We start from the raw sequence: 20,366 nt of genomic DNA on the forward strand, positions 1-20,366 counted from the left end.
CATTCTGATTCCACGAAAGACTCTAAGCAGAAAATGGCATAAAATAGTGCTTAGCATCTTATTTCATACTTAACATGAATTTGACATTACATTTATCTAATGAAATAGAGGTAAAAGAGTCTTTTTGGCTTTGGGTACTGGAAGCTTGGCTGTGACAGAATCTGGCCTCCTGACACGCTTCACAATAATATTTTCTTTCTTCTGCATGACAACAGCCTTGTTTCCTTGTTTCGCTTGCTTTGGCCTGTGAGCTCTGCTGTTACACGAAACATCAACAGTGGCTCCGTATCCCAGTGAGTGACATTCAGCTAGCATGAGAAACACCAGGCGAAGGCTGTGGAGCTGCAGAGTCTGAACGTCACTCAGCTTTGTTATTTCAACTCTGCTGCTGCTTTTTTGTGTTTGGGGGAAGTCTCGGACGTCCATTTCATTCAACAGTCAGGCTGACTGAGCGTCCTGACCTCAAAAAAACTATTTTCAACAAAAAAAAGTGACAAGATGGTCCATAAATGGAAAAATAGGCAGTGGATGTATAGATGCAAATGACAGCAACAAAACACAACGTTTTAGATCTGTTTGGGGTTGAGGATCAAATGTGGATTCTTTTAGGGAGAGCTCGGAAACCCTGTCCCCCAGAAGGAGACGAGGGATGTTTTCCACTTCAGGACACTGTAGTAATATTCTTAGTATGTGTGTCTTATTGTCCCTTAACGACAAGTTCAGCCAAAATGAACTATTATAAATTATGAATGAATTTTCAATAAAAGAAGGCTGTAAATAATGGGAGAGTATTGTATTCAATGGGGAAAAAGTGTTTTTTTCTTTTAATTGTTATTTGTGCTCATTTTCATAAGAACTACAAAAACAAAGAACTCTAAACAGACTAGGCGCTCATGAAAACTATATGAAGAGCTGTAACACGAAGTTAAAAAGCCTCAAAGTGTCCGTGTCATCGACATGATCCGTGTCCGTCTTGTTTATGTGCCCGTCATAACGCCAGCCTGCTTGTTCTTCCCACTTACTTTATCCACAGACATTTGATTGACTGTGTGGCATGCATCCTCGTGGTTTTTACCATGCCGTCCTAATATCCAATTTAAGACATTAAAATTGAGCTTCTCAAATTAGATTATGAGATTGAATTTAGGTTGTGTAAATCTATGATCGACTGGTAAGCTGTCCATGGTGAACCCCACCTTCACCCAACAGTGAGTGGGATAGGCTTCAAAAGGATTAAGCGGGTTCAGACGATGTGCAGGTGGACAGACAGTCGAGCACAAAGTCAAAATTTTGGAAACATCTGTTGAAAAGCCGAGAAGACAATTTAGTCAGGTCAGCAACGCAGAATCGTTTCATATGCAAAATATTTATACTTTTATTTAATTTTTTTGTTCAAGCGTGACACTGTAATTACAATTTTTAATTATGCATGCAGTTGTCAATAGCTGTCTGTTAGTTAGACTTTTTTTTTTTTTTTGCAAATAATTCCATGACCTCAATAATTAACTGACAATTATCGGCAAAGGAAGTGCATATTTTACCCGTTTATTCATCTTATATCAAAGCTCAATATTAAATGCTTCATTTGCATATTGAAACAGTGCAGTAAAAATCCTTATGCCTCATGGTAAACCATGTTTTTATCTGAAAATACATATTTTTATATGTCATAAATCACATTCTGATAGCATGAACTGTTGGGCTGTTGCCGGGACAAATTGAATTCAACTTTACAATGAAAAAAGTGACCCAGTGTTGACTTTAACTTCCAAACTTAAAGACTAGATAACTCAAACCATGGAGCTTTGAAGGCCTTATACTCTCTAAACTTAAATTATTTCACAGTAGGGGTGTAACGATTAATCTATTTCTATTCCTAGAATCCAACCAGATCTGATGCAAGTATTTAATCAAATCTACCTGTGCATTATAAAGTCGTTTCAAAATGAAATCGATCAATCTTGGAAAATAGTATTTGGATTGAGGCTCATTAAGTGCATCACAGCGGAAAACGCATGTGATGCAGAAAAAAACGGATCAGTTCATCATTCCATTCCAATGTGTGGAAAGACTTTGAATTTAGCAAAATCATGTGACCATCCAGTGTCTAGAATGTTCTAGTTTGTACTCAGGTACTTTTCTGAGTCACACTGGTTGAAGTTTTGGCTAAAGATGTCCTGCAGCCATTTTAGGTCAGATAATCGGATGGTTCAGAAGGAATCAATTTCAACTATCAAATGGGATTGTCAACCACAAACTATGATATGAATGGAATCGTTGTTGATTTGAACCGTTACTCATCTATTTCAGCATCTTATCTTTCAATGGAAGAATTAACTGAATTTCTATTTTAAACATAAAGGAAAATCATATTTGATCTTAAACAGAAAAGGTGCAGAATTATACCCAGCAGTCTGTCTTAATCCCCATACAGTTTCTGGATGATAGACCCCCCCCCCCCCCCCCCAAAAAAAAAAAGAGAGAGAGAGAAAAAAAAATCACAGGTGTTTAATCACAAAGGCAGTGAGATGCAGCTTAATGTTTGAAATATTGCTTTTGTGAAGATGGTTATTAGTCATTTGTCATTTATTCGTTTTTAAACACTTTCAAACAACATCCAAGGAGGCCCAAAGTGATCCCATGATAAAACATAAAAAAGGTTAAAAACAATAAAAATTAATAAAAAAAATTAGTCTTAATACGTTTAAAAGTCAATTTAAATGCTAAATAAAGGATGTTTGGTTTTATGTTTTCTTTTGTAAAAAAATCTTTTGCAGTTTTTTAAGAAGAAAATAATAATTTGTAGTGAAAAATGAGACGGCAGACTTTTTAGGTTGACACATTAACAACATGAAGAATCTTAGATTACATTATATGGAACCACTGTGTTAAGTTTGGAATAAATGTTTTCGTTCTGGAATAGATTTTCAGATTTCTACGGAATGTTTTGGAAGAAATGAAACTAAATTCATGCTGGTTTCTTTTTTATTCTATTTTACTTTATTATAGTTCCATGTTGATACAGCAGAACACATTTGGATTCACTACTAAGCTGCAGCCACCCCGCTGTCGCACTGTGGCCCACCTGAACGTGTTCTGCGCACGCCACTGCGCGCGCTCCTCTGTCCTGGAAGCGCGGAGCTGCGCGGCAGCAAACTGAACTAACGGGAGATGAATTTGTTGGTGTCAAATTCTTTCTAAGTGCGCCGCCTCCATGTTTTTTCTCTGGGCTGAAGCTGTCGCGTCGCAGATGCGCGCGCCAGGTTTGGAATCGGCAGATTTTCTGGACAGGGCGTGTGCGATGAAGAGCCGAGTCTCTCCGCGTAAAGTTGAAAACATTAGAGCGCGAAATCACAGGAAGTGAAGCAATGAGGCCTCGAAGTGACGCGCGCACACAAGCAGAAGCGTTTGCTTTGAGTTTGGAAAAATGCTCAGAGTTAAAGACAATGAGGAGGAGGAGGTGCACGACGAATTAGAAATGTAAATCTGCACAACTTCTGATCGTTACTTTGCTTCTGGTGTTCACTGGTCGGGTGTTCGTACAATTCTTGGTTTAATCCGATATTATTTTGACAGTGTCGCCGGAAATGCTCGCTCCCTAAAGTCTAGCTTGGCTCTGGCCCCTCGCTGTCACGCGGACAGGTCTCGGTCGGAGGCTTGTCACCTGGCGGTGTGACTTTACTTAGTTGGAGGTGTCTCCAAGTGTTAGACAGATCCACACGCGCCCTAACTTCCCGCTTCATTCTAATCTCCTCTCGGCTCTGGGCTCATTTCCCTGCGCGATCATGTTGTGAGAACAGGATGAGGATGTCAGCTCCGTGAGACGGCGCCGCGCACAAGGATGGATGCGTGGATGTGTCCGCTCCAAGGCGCACGGGAGTAACGCAGAGAAGTGACTGAACGCGGGATTCTTCTTTTGCTCTGCTCTTCACTTCTACTTGGAGTTCATTCTCTGATCTATTCGTTTGTGTTGTTCCTCATTGAAGTTTGTTGGTTTTGGAACGCGCAGCATCCGCTCCGACCTCAGGCTCCCATCACTTACTATATGTCTAGTGTGGAAAATACCCGGTGGAAGGAGTACAGCGGGGTCCAGTCTGAGGACGGGACATTAGCGTCCTATAAAGATCCACTTCTGATTTGTTTCTAATCTGTGCGTGATGCGCGTGGAATGAGGAGAGGATGGATGTATTTTGGGAGATACTGCTCATTCTTCAAGCCAATTTTTTCGTCTGTATATCGGGTGAGTAACGGGCGTCGGAAAATACCCACAGAAATGCATTTCTAGTAATGAGGGGGGTCTGGGAATCTGTTTTTGAGTTTGCTTCTGGTAGTGAGCTGTTTTAATGTGGAGTACCACTGTGTAGATTGTGAGCATGTGCGCGCGTGTGTGACAGGTTTAAAATGAGCACCGTGAGCCTCCTGGACTGATGCGCAGTCCTCTGACGCATGAATGACACGGATGGATTCGAAATGTTGCAGTTCATATTAAAACTGACCGATTTGCTCCGTTTTGGGGGTCCAGCCTCCTTTACACCTTTTGCCCCCCACCTCCAAACACACACTCCACACCCACCTTCACCCACATTTCTTTCTCCCCTTTCCATCAAACCAAACTTCTCCAGAAACAACACTGTTAGTGGATCTGGAATGAAGCAACTGTGCGCAACGCTGGGCGCGCGGCGCTCTGCGGTGCGCACAGCGGATGGATGCGGCGCTGTGGGGCGTGCTGTGCGGATCCTCGTGCGCGCTGGCTGGCAGATGCGCCTGGTTCATGAGAGCTAACGCACAACTTCGACCTGATTTCTGCAGTTTGTGGCAGCTGGCCCAAACGCTGGTCAGGGAGGGTGAGCCTCTGGAAAACACGATCAGACAAACGTGCGCAACCGAAGCACCGGCTCGTTCTCCATGCAGTTTAGTGCGCAAAGTCTCCCAGCCTCCTGTAGGTAAAAATAAATGAATAAAACTCACACACCCACATTTCAGATACACGCTTTACAGACAGATGAAACACAAATGTTTGTGAAGATATTGATGTTTATTTTTTTATTTTTACATGACGCAATTTTGGGATTGCAGGGTGACTACATTTGCGCACGCACCACATTTGTGCGTCGTTATTGCGTAACTCAGCCCGAAGGCCAGTGGAAAACACACACACGCACGCACACACACACACACCCACACACACACACACACACACACACACACACACACACACACACACACACACAGGATCATCATATTTTTAACTAAAGTTGCAAAACCCAAAATAATTTTTTTTAAATGTATTCATCTATCTCCTCTTAAGAAAGTATTTAATCGTTGAGTTTCTTATGGTCTTCAGAACACTGAACTCATACCTCATAACACCCGTGGTCCTGTTCTGTTGTAATTGTCTGTATTCTTCAATCCATCCATTTTTGTAACCCACTTTGACCATTTCGGGCTCAGCTGTCAGCAGTCAAATCGCACCATGTGGATCTGGATCATCTTTGCCACATCTAGAGAAGTGAGCTCAGCTCAACTCCAAGTTCTCCACTTGAACTTGACTTAAATAAATAAAAAAAATCGAAGTGCTGTTCTGATACTTCTTCAAAGACAGAATGAGAATTTTCTTTTCAGCTTTGATCACTGAGAAGCTTCTGAGAATCCCCATCTGAAGGTTAGCAGTGGAAACATGTTTAAACTTCAACATTTGGTATGGACTCAACGAACTGTCAGTAGAGTTTTTTCAATCTCTGCAGTCCGTGCAGCTTGTTTTTCAAATACGTATACATTTAGGATGCATATTTAATTTATATAGATCAGTTAGAACAACACTTGTTCATGGGTGGAGGTTGTCTGCTGGATTCATGTGGACAGAATGTCCAAAGGAATAATGCTTTCCTTTCGGTTTCAAGATAAGGTATAATAATACCTTTCAAGTTTAGTCAAATCTAAAGTTTATTTAGGGTTGTCTGATTGCAAAACCGTGTTTTCTCACAGCTTAAGTCACTCCAGAATACATTATCATTTCAGCATAAATGGATTTAACAAGTTCCCTGCTGCAGATGACCGTATTGTCTTTGTAGTAACCTAAGAGACAAATGATCCAAATCTGAACAGCTGTCTTGTTTGGAACAAATAATTAGCAAGTGATGTAAAACACAGACAAATCCTTATAGCCTATTAATTCCTGGACATCAAAAATTCTAATTTGAAAGTAATAAACGATCTTTGAATCAAAAAGTTTTGGTATCCATGTTCCTGTTGGGATGCACTGTTGGTGTCATCATTTTTCTCTGCTGGTCCTTTAAAAAATGGAAAGGAAAAGCAGAAACGTTTTACATGCGGCTGGTTATACCTGCATAAAATTGTGGTTTTCCAGCACCAATGATACAAGTAAAATGATTGGTATGAATGTACAAAGGTACCAGTTTGTGGACACCTTTGGATACTGGACACTTTTGTCAACCTTTAAAGTGGAAATTTGGGTTACCAATTTGAATATAAATCAAAAACGATGACCAATATTCTATTGCATTGTTTCTATATGGAATGTTTGGTCCGTAATTTGGCCCACATGTGACCTGGTAAATCAACTGAGAACCAAATTTTCATTTACAATGACGACCTGGTGAAGGAGCGGCACAAAGGGCAGACAATCAGAAATTTGTTTCAATGGGAATGTGCCACAAATGACAAATGCAACACAATGAACAGCAACATGAGCTTTTAGAAAGGGCTTGTAAGGAGGTCTTAAAAGTGGCCCCTGGCATGAACGGGCTGAACGTTAGCACCTGGCAAGTTATTCCAGTCATTGGAGAACAGGAAAGAGAAGCAACTACATCAGGTGCTGGTTGTTGTATTATATAGGAACAAAGATTTACTGGAGTTGTAGATATTAGGCAGGTATAGCAGACATACAGGCATTTTCTTTCCCAAAACGGGTTTTGTAACTGAATAAATACCCAGCAGTGTGTCTACAGGAATGGACAGAGGGTGAGTTTGATGGACAGATGACAGTGAGGGGAGTTAAAGGGGCCTCAGTTGCAAAGCAGATAGTGGAGTGAGAAATGACAGCCAACTTATGGAGGTTTTAGAAACAGACCTGCAAACAAAAGCACCGTGATCACACACAGGAAGTAAGGATGTTTAGGCAAGAGCTGCTTAGCACAATGTGTAAGAAGAAAAGATTTGTTGCAATAGAATTTAGATTTTTGTTGTTTTTTTTTATTTGACCTTTGCTAATGAAGCATTTATGTGTCAAATGACAGGGAGCCGCTCAGCCAGAATGTCTAATACCGGGGTCACCAACCCTGTTCCTCGTGGGCTGACGCCCTGCTTGTTTTGCAGCTAACCCTGCTTCAGTAATTGCTGCACACCTGGATCAGGTGTGTTCGGTCAATCAGAAACGGATTCAATCAAGCTAATCAGGATTTCTCATACTGCACTTCATTGCATTCCACATTATTCTATTTTTTTATACTTGTATTTAATTGTTCCTTGTACATATTTTGATTAGAATTACAGTTTTACCACTCCAAGGCTGTTAAAATATCATTTTGTTATTATGTACAATGACAATAAAGGATTCTGATTCTACTGAAGCCTCATAAGCTTCAGTACTGGCCTAATATTTGTAACATCTAGTTTTTATTTTTAATGATCCTGTTGAGCTTAAAGTACTGAGTACATAAATAGTAATCCTAAGTTTTGTTAAAAGGTTCTTCTGTAAAGGGTTAACCTGCATGCTTACACTAAGACTTTTCTGCAACGTCACTGCTTTGATATTATCTTTTGATAGAAAGTCTCACTTCTTCAGATTCGTGGCGACAAAAAAATTTCGACCCTTTCTCTGAAATGGATCAAGACAAGTACATCCATGCCTTGCCCTACCTCCTCAAACCCCCTCCCTGTGTTAGAAAATGAGAGAATGAGTTCATTTTGGAACAGGTGCTTGAATGTCCATCAGTCTAAGTTAACCTGAGTTCCTCATCCAAACATAGTCGGCATCAAAGAAGCTCCAACTTGTGTCTTTTTGTTGTTTGCCTCAGGTTTTAGGTAAAGTCTTTCCTCCATGATCCTTTGGACTGCAGGGAATAAAAGCGTTTTCGTGTCAGTAAAGGTTTGGGGTGTCAGATGGGGTGGGAATCATCCCTCAGCAGCTGTGTGTTCACATGAGCAGCGAAGTCCTGCAGCAGAAGCAGACTTCCCAGGCGCTCTGTTGTTTAGCCCAGATGAGCCCGGATTGTCAACATCAGTCTTCTCAAAGCCAAGACTTTAATCTCTGGTGTAATCAGGAGCCGGAGTCTGATACCAGACTGATGAACAGAGAGCTGACTTTAGAACTAGAGCTTTAGAACAGCAGCCAGAGGTGATTTTCACAAGAAAAGTAGCAGCAGTGCAGCACAAATCTCTATTTTTATACAAGAAAAAATAAAGTTAAAATCCAGATAAAAAGATGATTTTTGACTTTAGGAGCTTAACAATGTGTTGGAACTGGTAGAGCAATGAATTCTACTAGAAATTTAGTTCATGCGTTGAAGTTTAAAAAAAAATAAGATCTAAACTTTGGATCATGTTTTTTTATCTTTTTTGTGTTTCACTTCAACTAACAGGTCAGTTTTAGGATAATTATCACAAATGCTGCCATCAAAGGGGATTCAACCAGTTTGGCAAAAGCCTCAAAGGTACAATTCAAAAACATGAACTGGGAGCAAATCCTTTTTTTCAACCGAATACTGTCTGTAGTTTAACCCCCTGCTCTGAAACTGAAGCGGGTGAAGCATTTTAAAGCTGCTGTCAGAACCGACCAGCCCCACTTTGCTGACTCCTCCTAGAATTTACACCCTGCTGGGATGGAAGACCCAAAGAGGGTCTTCATTAGTGATTAAGTATTTGGACAGTGAGAAATGAAATTATGGACTTGTTCATGAGCTGTGACACTTCTCTGCCTCCACGCAGCCCCAACCAGCACTGAGTGTTGCTCTTTAATCATATGGTTCTGTTCCAGCCCGGATTTCACAGCTCAAGATGACTGATGGAGATTTTCGTTTCACGTTTTTAGAACAGGATGAAACATTTCTGAGAGACGGACTTCCTCCAAGGATCAGGCTGGTCGGGTTAATGGATTCCATCCCAGGGAGCTGCTGCTCCTGAGCTGTGTCATCCAAACTGGAGCCAGTTGGTTTACAGAGGGAGCGACAGCTTGATGAATGGGTTGGATGTGAGCTGATGAAATTAACGTCAGGATAATGAAGGGTTCTGGACCAGTTCTGCACTGATGTTAATAAAACAAAGCAAACACGGATCCCCATGTGTTGCTGTTTCAGTTCATGCTGACGTTGTTTTTTTCTGACGCACATTCACATGTAGGACAGAAGCACTAATGTGTGTCTTTGTTGTCTCTCACAGATGATTTATATTTAGTCTTGACTTTTGTGTTGACAAATGTAGCGAACCAAAATGCGCTTCTTATTCCTGCAGCCCTGTTTTGGGTCCGTGTGACTGATCAGCAGATTGTCCACTTACGTCAGATTTTGCACAACGTCTCCATCTGTCATATTTCAGAGACACACAACCTCAGTCAAAATTTGGATTTTAACATTTCTGTCCAAATTACCACATTTTTATATATACTTAAAAAAAAAGTCTGCACAAATGTAAGCTTAGTGGCAGAGATGCGAATATGGCGCCACTGCTAGAGGTGCACTGCTGATCTTCTGTTGTTGAATATTTTATGGATGTATTATATTTTTAATTAATCTTTGGCCGTTTTATGTTTTTTTGGGGTGGATTTGCTTCTATTTTATTCAATTCTATGTACATTTATGAACAAGGAAACATAAATATTTCCATTGAGGTAATATTTATGAAAATGATTATGTATTTGGTAAAGTCCTACTTTTAAACTAATTTCAAAGTGTTCCCAGTGGTCTTTTGATTGCAGTTATGTCGTTTTTAGCCAAAATCACAAAACAGTTTTGGTTGTCTTGAACATAGTTTCTGCAGAGCGGCAGGAGTTCATTCGCAATTTTTTGTGGGCGGGACTGTTGGCTTGGAGGACCCCCCCCCCCCCCATTGCTGAGAGCTCAGAGCATGGGGGCTTGTGGCCCGGCCTGCGTATTTTCTACATCAGAAATACAATCCCTTTTAAACAGCATTTTTTCATCTACCCAACAGTTTGAATACAGAAATACAACATGGAGCTTCTTTCTATGTGTCTTCCATCATCAGAAAAACGCCACAAGAACATGTTAAAAACACAATTTTTAACATGTTATGGAAGCCATGAAGGATTGGGACGGGGGTTGGAGTCAAATCAGGCCCCACGAGTGAGGGAAGATTGGAGTGTGACATCAACAGGCAGATTGGACAGCAGGTTGCTTTGCCGGTCCAATTGTGGTGAAGAGAGAGCTGAGCCAGAAAGAAAAGCTCTCAATTTACCGGTGGATCGTCGTTCCAATACTCACCTATGGCCATGAGCTCTGGGTCCAGAGTACCAGCGGCTGAAATGGGCTTCCTCCCGTAGGGTGGCTGGGCGGTGGTTCACCCGGAGAGAGCTCGGAGCAGAGCTGCTGCTCCGCCACATCTAGTCTGGGTGCCTCCTGGTCGCCTCCCTGGGGAGGGTTTATGGGCATGTCCCCCTTGAGAAGCTGGAGGAAGTGGCAGGGGAGAGGGAAGTCGGGGCATCTTTGCTTGGACTGCTACCCCGGTGACCTGGTCCCGGATGAGTGGAAGAAGATGGATGGATCCTGTAAAAACTGGTGCAGGGAGGAGGTGTTCCTTATCAATATCTGATGAGTTTGGACTGACAGCCGGAACTGCTGGACATTAGCAGGCAGTCTGGAGCGGACATTAGCGGACTATCCGTTTTCAAGAGTCTGGTGTGGAAGCAGACTAAACCAAACAAAGTGTTGGAATTTTAATTCAAATTTTTCCTACCCCAGCCTAGTTTAAAACAGCTCCCAGTATGCAAGAGTGTAATTGTTAAAATGTTTTTGGGGTACTTGATTGGACTTCTTTATTTATTTTGTCTTCTACCGTTTAGTCCTCTTTGTCTTGACTCTTTCCAGCTCCTCCTTTTGAGCTCTTTTTCATTAGTCTTGACATAAATGCTCCTGTAGTGTCACGGGGGAGTCTAATTAAGGCAACTTGTAACAGCACAACTACAGTATCTAACACAATAAACCCTCAGCCCTTCGCGCAGAAAAGCAATAAAACCTTTCTGTGGATTCTAAAAGGAACACTGGCGTCAGCTGGAGTAAATTTTTTAACAAAAATTCCTCCAAGTGCTGCACTATTTTTTTCTCACACTTTTTTTAAATATACATTTGGGATTATAAGGTTGTTATAAATATATTCTGTTTTTTTTTTTTTTTGAGACGCATCCAAGCATTGTTTGTTGAAGCCTTTGCCAAGCCAAGCTTTGTGCAATCTCCTCCGCTTTGTGGGTCATTTAAGCACAACAGAAAACACAGACAACTAAAGAAATTCAAACCAGATCAAGTTTTGCTTTTAGATTCTTTTGAATAAACAAAGAACCGATAGTTCCTCCTCATGTTTGTTGGATGAACTAATAATGCGACTGTGTTGCAATTGTTTCTTCGCTTCTTCACTCTCCAAATATTCAAACTTTGTATTTTCTCACCACACTGATTTAATTGATTTAAAGAATCGGGGTTAATCTGAGTGAAAGTATAAAAGTGCAAAACTCAGCTGGATGTCTGTGTTCTCTCCTTCTTCAGACAGCATCAAGGCTCTAATTCATTAACCGCGGGTAAAACCACATGAAGAAAAAAAAAGTTAGGAAATTATGAAGCCTAATCTTTAGGAGGCAACATGCTTGCACAAAACTAAGTCCACAACGGACGCTGTGTTAAAAGTCGTGTCACACAGCTGCTACGTACATTTTTTGCGCTTCTTCCACATATGAAGAGTCAGTTGTTTGTGGTACATGCATGATATACATAATTCGCACATTCATCATTCATGGATGTGTGCAGATGCCCGTCGAGGGTTTCAGCTAACGTATGTCTAACAGACTTTTCACACAGGTACCACCGATAAATACCTTTTATATCTCGTATACGCCGCACATATCACGTTCAAAGTTACGTAATTGATGCAGGAATCACTGATGAATTGCATACGAACAGCGCAGTAAGCATGCACAGCTCATCCTGGCAGGGGGAGCAGGTCTCCCCAGCTATGGACTGACGCCTAGCAGCTGACTTAGAATTGTTGCAGACTAGGGAATCCGACTGTTTAATTAAGACAAAACATCGCGAGGGCCTGAGGCGGGCGCTGACCATGGTGCTGAACGGATGTGATTTCTGCTCAGTGCTCTGAACGTCAAAGTAAAGAAATTCAACAGAGCGGTTTTATAAGTTCTTAGTGTGGTACTTCCTTCGTAGTTTTAACGTCATCCATCCGTCAAACGTCTGGGAGCATTTCATGTAAAGAACCACAACTTTCTCACTTTTCACTATGTATATTCCCTTATGACCAATTTTCATCCGTGCGATTAGCGGCAGTGTAAACGGCCTTTAGGTGATCATACATTGATATAAAGATTTTTGATCATTTAATTAAACTTCCGTAATAAGACATTACTTGGTTAGAAAGATTCAAACTTCATTTTCTTTTTTTGATCTCAGAACTGAGTTTAGTTTTATGAGTTGATCAAATTAATTTGAAAGAAAAAAAACATTCAATCCTGTAAGGAATACCAGAAAACCCGAATGAGGACTTTCTTAAACCATTAATGCTTTTATTTCCAGAGGCATTTATGTCTTCTCCTCAAATATTGATTGCCTTTGTTGGTAAGTTTCTGCATAAGAAAGTGAGATACATTTTGGATGCATCGCTTTTCTGCTTTAATGAAATCATAGATCAGAAATTAAGACCACTTAGACCGGAGAGCCGGCCTGTTTAAATATTCTTCAGAAAACAAAAAGCGGGGTATTGATTTTTTTTTTTTTGTGGGCTCCAGTTAGCGAAATCTATAAAAACTATTTGGGTTCTCCTTTAGACAATTTATCTCATTCGTGGCAAAAGATCAGCACAGGAACAAGTTTCTCTGGAGTAAACATTGTCCTACAGTATTTGTTTCTGCAGAATTTACTTGCCTACTCCCCCTGGAAGAACTTAAAAACTATGTTTAAGAAGACCCCATATGCCAGGTAAACACTTTAGTCTGCTGTTTCATCTATTTAGAGACAGAAGAGTCTTTTTTTAAGTACATTTCCTCCTTCCTTCATTCTCAGCAGGAGTTCTGTAACATGCAGACATTCTGCATCATGATGAATTCCTATATAAAGACTCGTTTGAAAAAAAAAAAGCATTTTCAGTAAAAGTCTTTTGTCTTCCAATTTTTTTTACATTATTCAAAGACTTGAATAGAAGAGATTTGTTCTGCTTGTCTGCAGCCCACACACATGTGGAGATAGTGGCTTCAAAGCAGCCTCCATATATTCTTTTCACATCTTTGGCTCTCAGCGACTTCATTGTCTATTAAATGTATAAAGTGAGTTGTTTTGTTATTCCACCTTTCAAAGGATGATTGGTTTAGAACTTACATGATGGGCCCAGGGTCTCATGAGGGCATTTTCTGAAGAAGCTTCTCCACCATGCTGGGTGGAGTGACGTTGTGATGTTTGCTCTTTTGATGGAGTTCAAATGTTGCCCCAGTGTCTGCACGGCTGTTCTCCTGAAGGTCTGGTCTTTCCACCACCGACAGTGAAAAGACACATGGGAAAGGTTAATTGGAGATTAAAAAGCTGCCATATTTGAGGGTTTGAGAGTAAGCTTTTTATAGCAATCCATGATTAACCCTATGTGAGTGCTGAAAAAGAAAATGTTCTTGACTTGGTTCCAATATTTCCCTCAAGGCCAAATTTTAATCTGCAGCTGAAACATGATTAAAATATTCATCTGCAGCAGCTGATTAACTGCATTAGTTCACTTAAGGAACAGACTTTCACATACATTCTAATGACTCAGCCATTTACTGAAGCAAAGTTGTTAAACATTTACAAATGAGAAACAAATAGAACAATAAAGAAACATTTGTTTTAGGTTAACACTTCTACTGCTGGTAAGATTTGTTAAAAAAAACGAATCCTTTCACTGATTCATTTAATGGAAAACAGCTTTGAAATCTTAACAGAAATAAAAACCTCTTTAAACAATTATTCTCACTTCACCTTTGGGATTTGTTCATTTTTTTGATCATTACATAATGTCTTTCACTAGGTACTTTGCATGAAGCAGCTGTACATGTACCTGAAGTTGTTTGCTTTAAAACCACTCTTCAATCAAATCAATATTTATGAAGCACTTTAGTGCATAAAAAAAGACAAACATGTGGACACGCCCACTGCGAAAACTACAGTGGCCACAAACAAATTCAACATTTCTAAATGATATTCAGTATATAGGATGAAACCTGAAACTAGTCAATAGCCAGATTTAAAAGGTGGATATGTTTGGGGTTAAAACATCTAAAGAGAAAATATATGCAACAATAGATATTTAGGTATTTAACTAACTTGTACTTGACTTTAGTTTAATTTTGTTTTCTTGGGTAATAAGAAGGGAAATAAATAAACTTAAAAAGAATCAAAATCTCTCTGTCTATCTATCTATCTATCTATCTATCTATCTATCTATCTATCTATCTATCTATCTATCTATCTATCTATCTCTCTATCTCTCTCTCTCTCTCTCTCTCTCTCTCTCTCTCTCTCTCTCTCTCTCTCTCTCTCTCTCTCTCTCTCTCTCTCTCTCTCTCTCTCTCTCTCTCTCTCTCTCTCTCTCTCTCTCTCACACACACATACAGGGTTTATTTTAGATGTGATAATATCCTGGATTGTTTATATGTGCAAAAGCAGCTGAAATATTCCCGTTTAACTGTTCATGTGCTCATTCTGAGTAATACCTCATCAGTGACAGATGTCGTCTTGATGCACCAGTCTTCTCTGGAAGTGGGCCATCCCAGCCGGCCTAATACGTGCTTTGCTGCATCATTCCAGTGATTTCCCCAATTTACCATTGAAACTGGCTTGCAGTAAATATTTCATGCTTTTCCTGTTCAGATTGCTCAAAAGAACAAGCTTTTTCTACACATACTCAAATCTGGTCACAGCATCGTTCAGAAAAGCATTTAAATATGAAAAAAATCTATACTGGATAATTTTGTTGGGAATAACACTGAAATGCCGTTTTTTGGTTTGTGTCATTTGGTTGAAAACCCCCCACAAACCTCCAGTCTACCAAACCTGACAGGTATTTTCCTTGACATTGAAAGACGAGGACTTCATCCATTTGTTTCTCTGTCTGGTTCATACTGGAAGTTTATTCCATAAAACAGGGGCTTGTTTGAAGAGCAATGTCAATGTTGAACTCAACCTTCATGAACTTTTTACTCTGGTTGGCATTTCTCACAGATGTCTTTTTATGCAGTACAATTACATGACTCTTATTTTGTATTTTTATTCTTTTAGGCTTAAAAGATAATTAAGACACCCACTGATAAAAAGAAACTGTTTTTGGTGTTTTTAAAATGTTCTTGTGACATTTCTTCTCATGTTGGAGGACACGTATAGAGAAAATTAAGATTAAAATTGAATTTCGTAGTATGTTTTTATTCAAATCATTATGAATTAGGAGCAGACGAAAAAATGCTGTTTGAAAAGTTCCCTGCTCCGCTCTATTCTATTCTGATTCATCCACTTGCAGACAAATAGATCCGTATCTCTACAGATCCATGATTGGGACTTTAGGATTCCTAAAGATGGCTTATTGTCCTATTAAGGTAAAGTTCAGGTGGCTTTGTGATGATGCTGGTGTGTTTGGGATCACATTTTTTGATGTCTCTTTTCTTATAACATTTGCCAATTGTTCCATGCATACACCCAAAACTAAACATACATCTTGCTGTGTTATCACCCTGGCATAAGTGAGAAGTGATACAAAAAAAAAGCTGTAATTTTGAATGTGGCAGTAGAATTCAAGTGTAAATGTCAAAGCAGGGAGAGGGTCATCCTCTAAGGCACAAGCCCAGTTTTACATCTCCTGCAAAGATCAGGCCAAGCAATGTCTCAAAATAAACAGAATATGAAAGACACTGCAGAATGTCAGTGCTTTAAAACTTTTTGGTTGAGAGATTTAACAACAAATTCACTAAAAACGTGAAATTACATTCATTCAAAAACAGTGCTGTCAGATATTTTTTGATGCTCCTCAACTTCCATTAAAAGTGGATCCATTATTGGTAGTATTAGTACATAAACGTACTATTATCTACTATGAGTTCCCAGAGTGGAGGCTATACAGTCATTCATGTGTTTAATGACTGGCGGTGTGAGTCTGACAATACCATACATATGCCGATATTATACAGGAACACATTTGTTTCTTTGTTTAAGTATGACTTAGAAAAAACTAATTTAATTTCAGTACGTCTTTCATTTTTATAAAATTGTCAAATTCTGTTAATTTAATGATCAAAATGTTAAGCACTGTATCTCATATATAAATTGTTTTTACTCAAGCAAATTCTGCTTTTATTTTGGTAAAAATGTATAAAGGGAACAGTCCACATTGTCTGATTTCCACAGCAAAATATTTTTCAGTATAAGAAAATAAAAAGATTTGACACTGGGGAATTTTGCTGCGTATAAAAACATGCATGGTAGCAAACACTGGGCAAGCAAAAGTCATGCGCTTAACCCAGATTGCATGAGATTGTGCAATCTGCCGTGAGGCAGAGCTCAGTGATGCCTCACCTCTCAGCCTGCGCTGTAATTGAACAGGAAATGTGCAAAAATAAAGAACACTGGATGAAGAAATTGCATTTATAGCCCAGTTGAAGACAGGTGAGGCACTGCCTCCCCTAACCAAACATCCATAGTACACAGGCCGGCATGGTCAAAACAAATTGCGTGATTGTTTAGTCGGGACCTTGTGGATGCAGTTCAATGAGACATTAATGTCACATGCATGGCAGCGCTAGGTATTTGTGGGCAGCAAAGCAGCCCTTTAACACACTGCCTGTCTGCTTCCTGCATGAGGAGCTGGGCAAGCTGTGTTCGGCTGGGAATCAGGTCCCCCAGAAACACATTATCATTTTTATGTGGGGAAAAAACCAAGCTGGATTGTTTTAATCTTAACTATGAAAGCAGCAAAAAAGTCTCAAACACTTCTATAAAATGAAAGAGCTTGTTTTTCCAGCCAAACTCCGAGTTCTGCTGTGTACTTCAGCAGCACATCAGCTCTCCTTCCATTTTTTGTAGACACTGTGACCTGAACAAGTAATCAGACTTCTCCTTCAAAAAGCAATGAGGCTTCAGGAAGGCTTGCAAATTTCAAAGGGATGACGAAATCAGAGGGTGGAAGCCCTGGATGTATCTGTGACAGTAATGCGTGGAGCCATCAGTTGGCCATATGCCACCAAACAGACTGGAGAATTACCAAAGACACTGGTGACCACTCGCTCCGGTGCTGAGACGGGATGTGGCTCATGCTGTAAAACCCCGGTGGCATATGGCACAACAGTGCGTTTCTGCTGCTACACTAGTGAAAGGCTGTCTGGTTGGTGTCAGTGTGGAGCCCTTCTGCTCCTCTTTTAAGCTCCAGCCAGTAGATTTACCTCTCCACCAGTTTTTTTTTTTGGCAAGCATTTGGATAAAAGTAGAAAAGCACATAGACAGAAGAGAAATCAACACATATTTTGTTACAGTAAGTACAGTAAGTACACACATCCAATAGGCAAAAAACAGGGCATACAATCAAAAAGGGATTTCTTATCCCATTGTAGCTTCTCAACTTTTGCCATTAAACATTCAACATCTAAAAGAGATTTAAACTTTCAACCACCACTTTTTCATTAAAACATGAAAAAGCTTAAAAAACTACAGATACATAACACAATGAGTTGCAGTTCAAAATAAAGGAATTTATGTTTTGTAAAACAGTAACAACATTTTATCTCAGTTTACTTTAAGTTTTGAGAGGTTAAAAGGTTGAAGCTTCTTTGAAAGTGTGCCACACTCCAGTTCCATCACCAGTGTTTGCAGTACTTCCATTTGTCAGTCATAATTGTGTGTACCTTGTATTATACTCACAAATACTTCACAGTACAATTACCACACGCACAAAAATGGTACGTTCCATTTCATGACGTCGGTTGAGGCGGCGACAACCCTAAAGGGAAACTGCAAGACACACCTGTGCTCCCTTAAACATGCGCATCTCCTTTCTGAGACCTGGATCTGTAAACTGTGGTGACAGATCCATTTGTTTGTGGCAAATACTTTTTACTTTCGAGATCTACTAAACTCACTTTCACTGGTTTACTTTGGGACTTCTTGGAGTCACTGTTTGAGCTTGTGGTCTTGCCACCATCTAGAGCAGATGCACAGTCCCTACCTGTCTGAAACAGGAGGGACCAACACGCCTGACAGATGCTGGTATGTTTCCACCTTCCAGTTCAACATTTATTGAGTTCACCCACACATCAAACTGACTTGTTGTGCAACAAGCCACCAGCTATTAATTAGCTGTGAACTGATCTGGCTCAAATTACTGGTTAGCCTCAAATTTCAAACCTGTTTTAAGTAGAAAGTGAAATTATTGCAATCTCCGTTAAAGCGCCTAAGATGTGAAGAGATGACAGTGATGTAAAAAAGATGTTTTTCTCCCCCTCCATTGAATTAGAAATATATATATATGTATAAAATCTATTGTAAATTCCTAAATGTGCCCTGTTGATTGTACCTGATGATATCGGAGCTTAGACTTTTCTCTCCTCTCTTCATGATGCCAAACAGGACAGATCAGGTACCAAAAAAGATGGATGGTTCAAACATATTGGTGCCCTGACAAAATCATCAGTCGCAGCAATATTAATGTGTTTGCCCGTGGGTGCCGGAGAGATCGTCCACCCTGCCTGTCCCCCAGCAGCCATCACTCATCACATCTGCTGCTCGGGAGTCTGAAGTCTATCAGCCAGCTGGAGTGAGACGACCTCTACGCCATCTGTAATTTAGCACGAAGAGATGAGATGGGGAGCCCGTTTGTGGGCCATTGTGAATGTGTGTATTGTGGGGATTTGATGCAACCAGAAAAAAGCAAGATTAGTAAGTAAGTAAGTCAGCGGTGACTGGTGGAGACAGAAGGTCAGGAGAAAAGGAGGGGAGACGCATAGTGGCTGTGGTGTTGGCAGGGATGTGGCCCCGCTGGAGTACAGGTGGAGATGGAGTTTTTAAAAGTCGGGAAACAGCTCTGTTCTGACTGTGCAACTGCCCAAGCCAAGTGCCCGTAATTCAATCACACTCACACACACGGGTCCTGTCAGGGAAGCCAAATCTCCAGCTGCTAAGCTGATAATCCTGTGCAGATGGGTGTCCTGCAGCAGGAATGGGAATACTGTGTGATGCACTGCGTATCTTCCATAACACAGGCCGAGTGATAAGGAAACACTGAGAGCTTGAATCGGGCTGCCACTCCCTCTATCTTGTTTTTATGCATCAGTTGCTGTTTGCAGTGTCATCAGCTCTTTGAAAATGAGCTCCACTGTGTTTGTCAAAAACAAGGTCTATTTTTGCCAAGAGCCAGAAATGTGTCCCAACTCCCTCTCTACTCCCTAAATACTAAAAAACGACACAGACCACTGTGTGGTGATTGGGGAAGGAATTCAGAGGTAGCCCAGGATTGGAAATTAAAAATTCTGGAAAGGTCTGATCTTAAAGGAAATACTTTAACAGCATGCAAAAAAAAAAAAAAAAGTATCTATGAAAAATCATCCAATCAATTTCCAGAATGCGCAATGGATTATGAGGCACATTGTCAATGAATGGTCTATTTTTGAACTTTTGTCATATAAAAGGCCACTGAACCTTAAGGTGCATCAAGCGAGACAAAAGAGTCAGAGATAAGTCTGTTCGTCCGTCACTTTATTAATTGTGTTCACAGTAACTTTAAAACTTGTTTGTAACACACTAACCCCTTCAGAGTATTCACAATACCAAAAACTCCCAACCTTGTTTGCAACACATAGAATACAAAAAGACAAATACTGCCTAATCAAATGCTACTGTGACCATGCAAACTCCTAACCGGGTTAGTAACACGAAAAAATGAACACAGTCCAACACAACAACATGTCAGTGTCATCAGCGTATTCAGAATGACACTCAACCAAACATTTTGACAGAGCGCCGTGGACCTCTAGTCATCACCTTGACATCAGTAAGCACAACCAGAATGAATCCATATGTAGCTGGTCTGGATTATAAGGTGCACTGTTTTTTCTTTTGTTTTGTATTTTAAAAAAGGGCTGTTGAAAAACTTGCGCTAATTTATTATTTTATTTGTTTTTG

The 20,366-nt window shown here is 40.2% G+C and overlaps 1 protein-coding gene across 1 annotated transcript in view; it reads left to right on the top strand.

Annotated features, from left to right (window-relative positions):
* The first annotated feature begins 3,473 nt into the window (after positions 1-3,473).
* The window catches only part of ca10 (carbonic anhydrase 10), a 319,572-nt gene continuing 302,679 nt past the window's right edge, over positions 3,474-20,366 (top strand). The window contains exon 1 of the mRNA XM_023949200.1: positions 3,474-4,240. Coding sequence (XP_023804968.1) covers positions 4,180-4,240 — 61 coding nt within the window. The 5' untranslated portion in view covers positions 3,474-4,179. The remainder of the gene's footprint in view (positions 4,241-20,366) is intronic.

Source organism: Oryzias latipes, chromosome 19 (genome assembly GCF_002234675.1).
Source record: "Oryzias latipes chromosome 19, ASM223467v1".
Taxonomy (NCBI): domain Eukaryota; kingdom Metazoa; phylum Chordata; class Actinopteri; order Beloniformes; family Adrianichthyidae; genus Oryzias; species Oryzias latipes.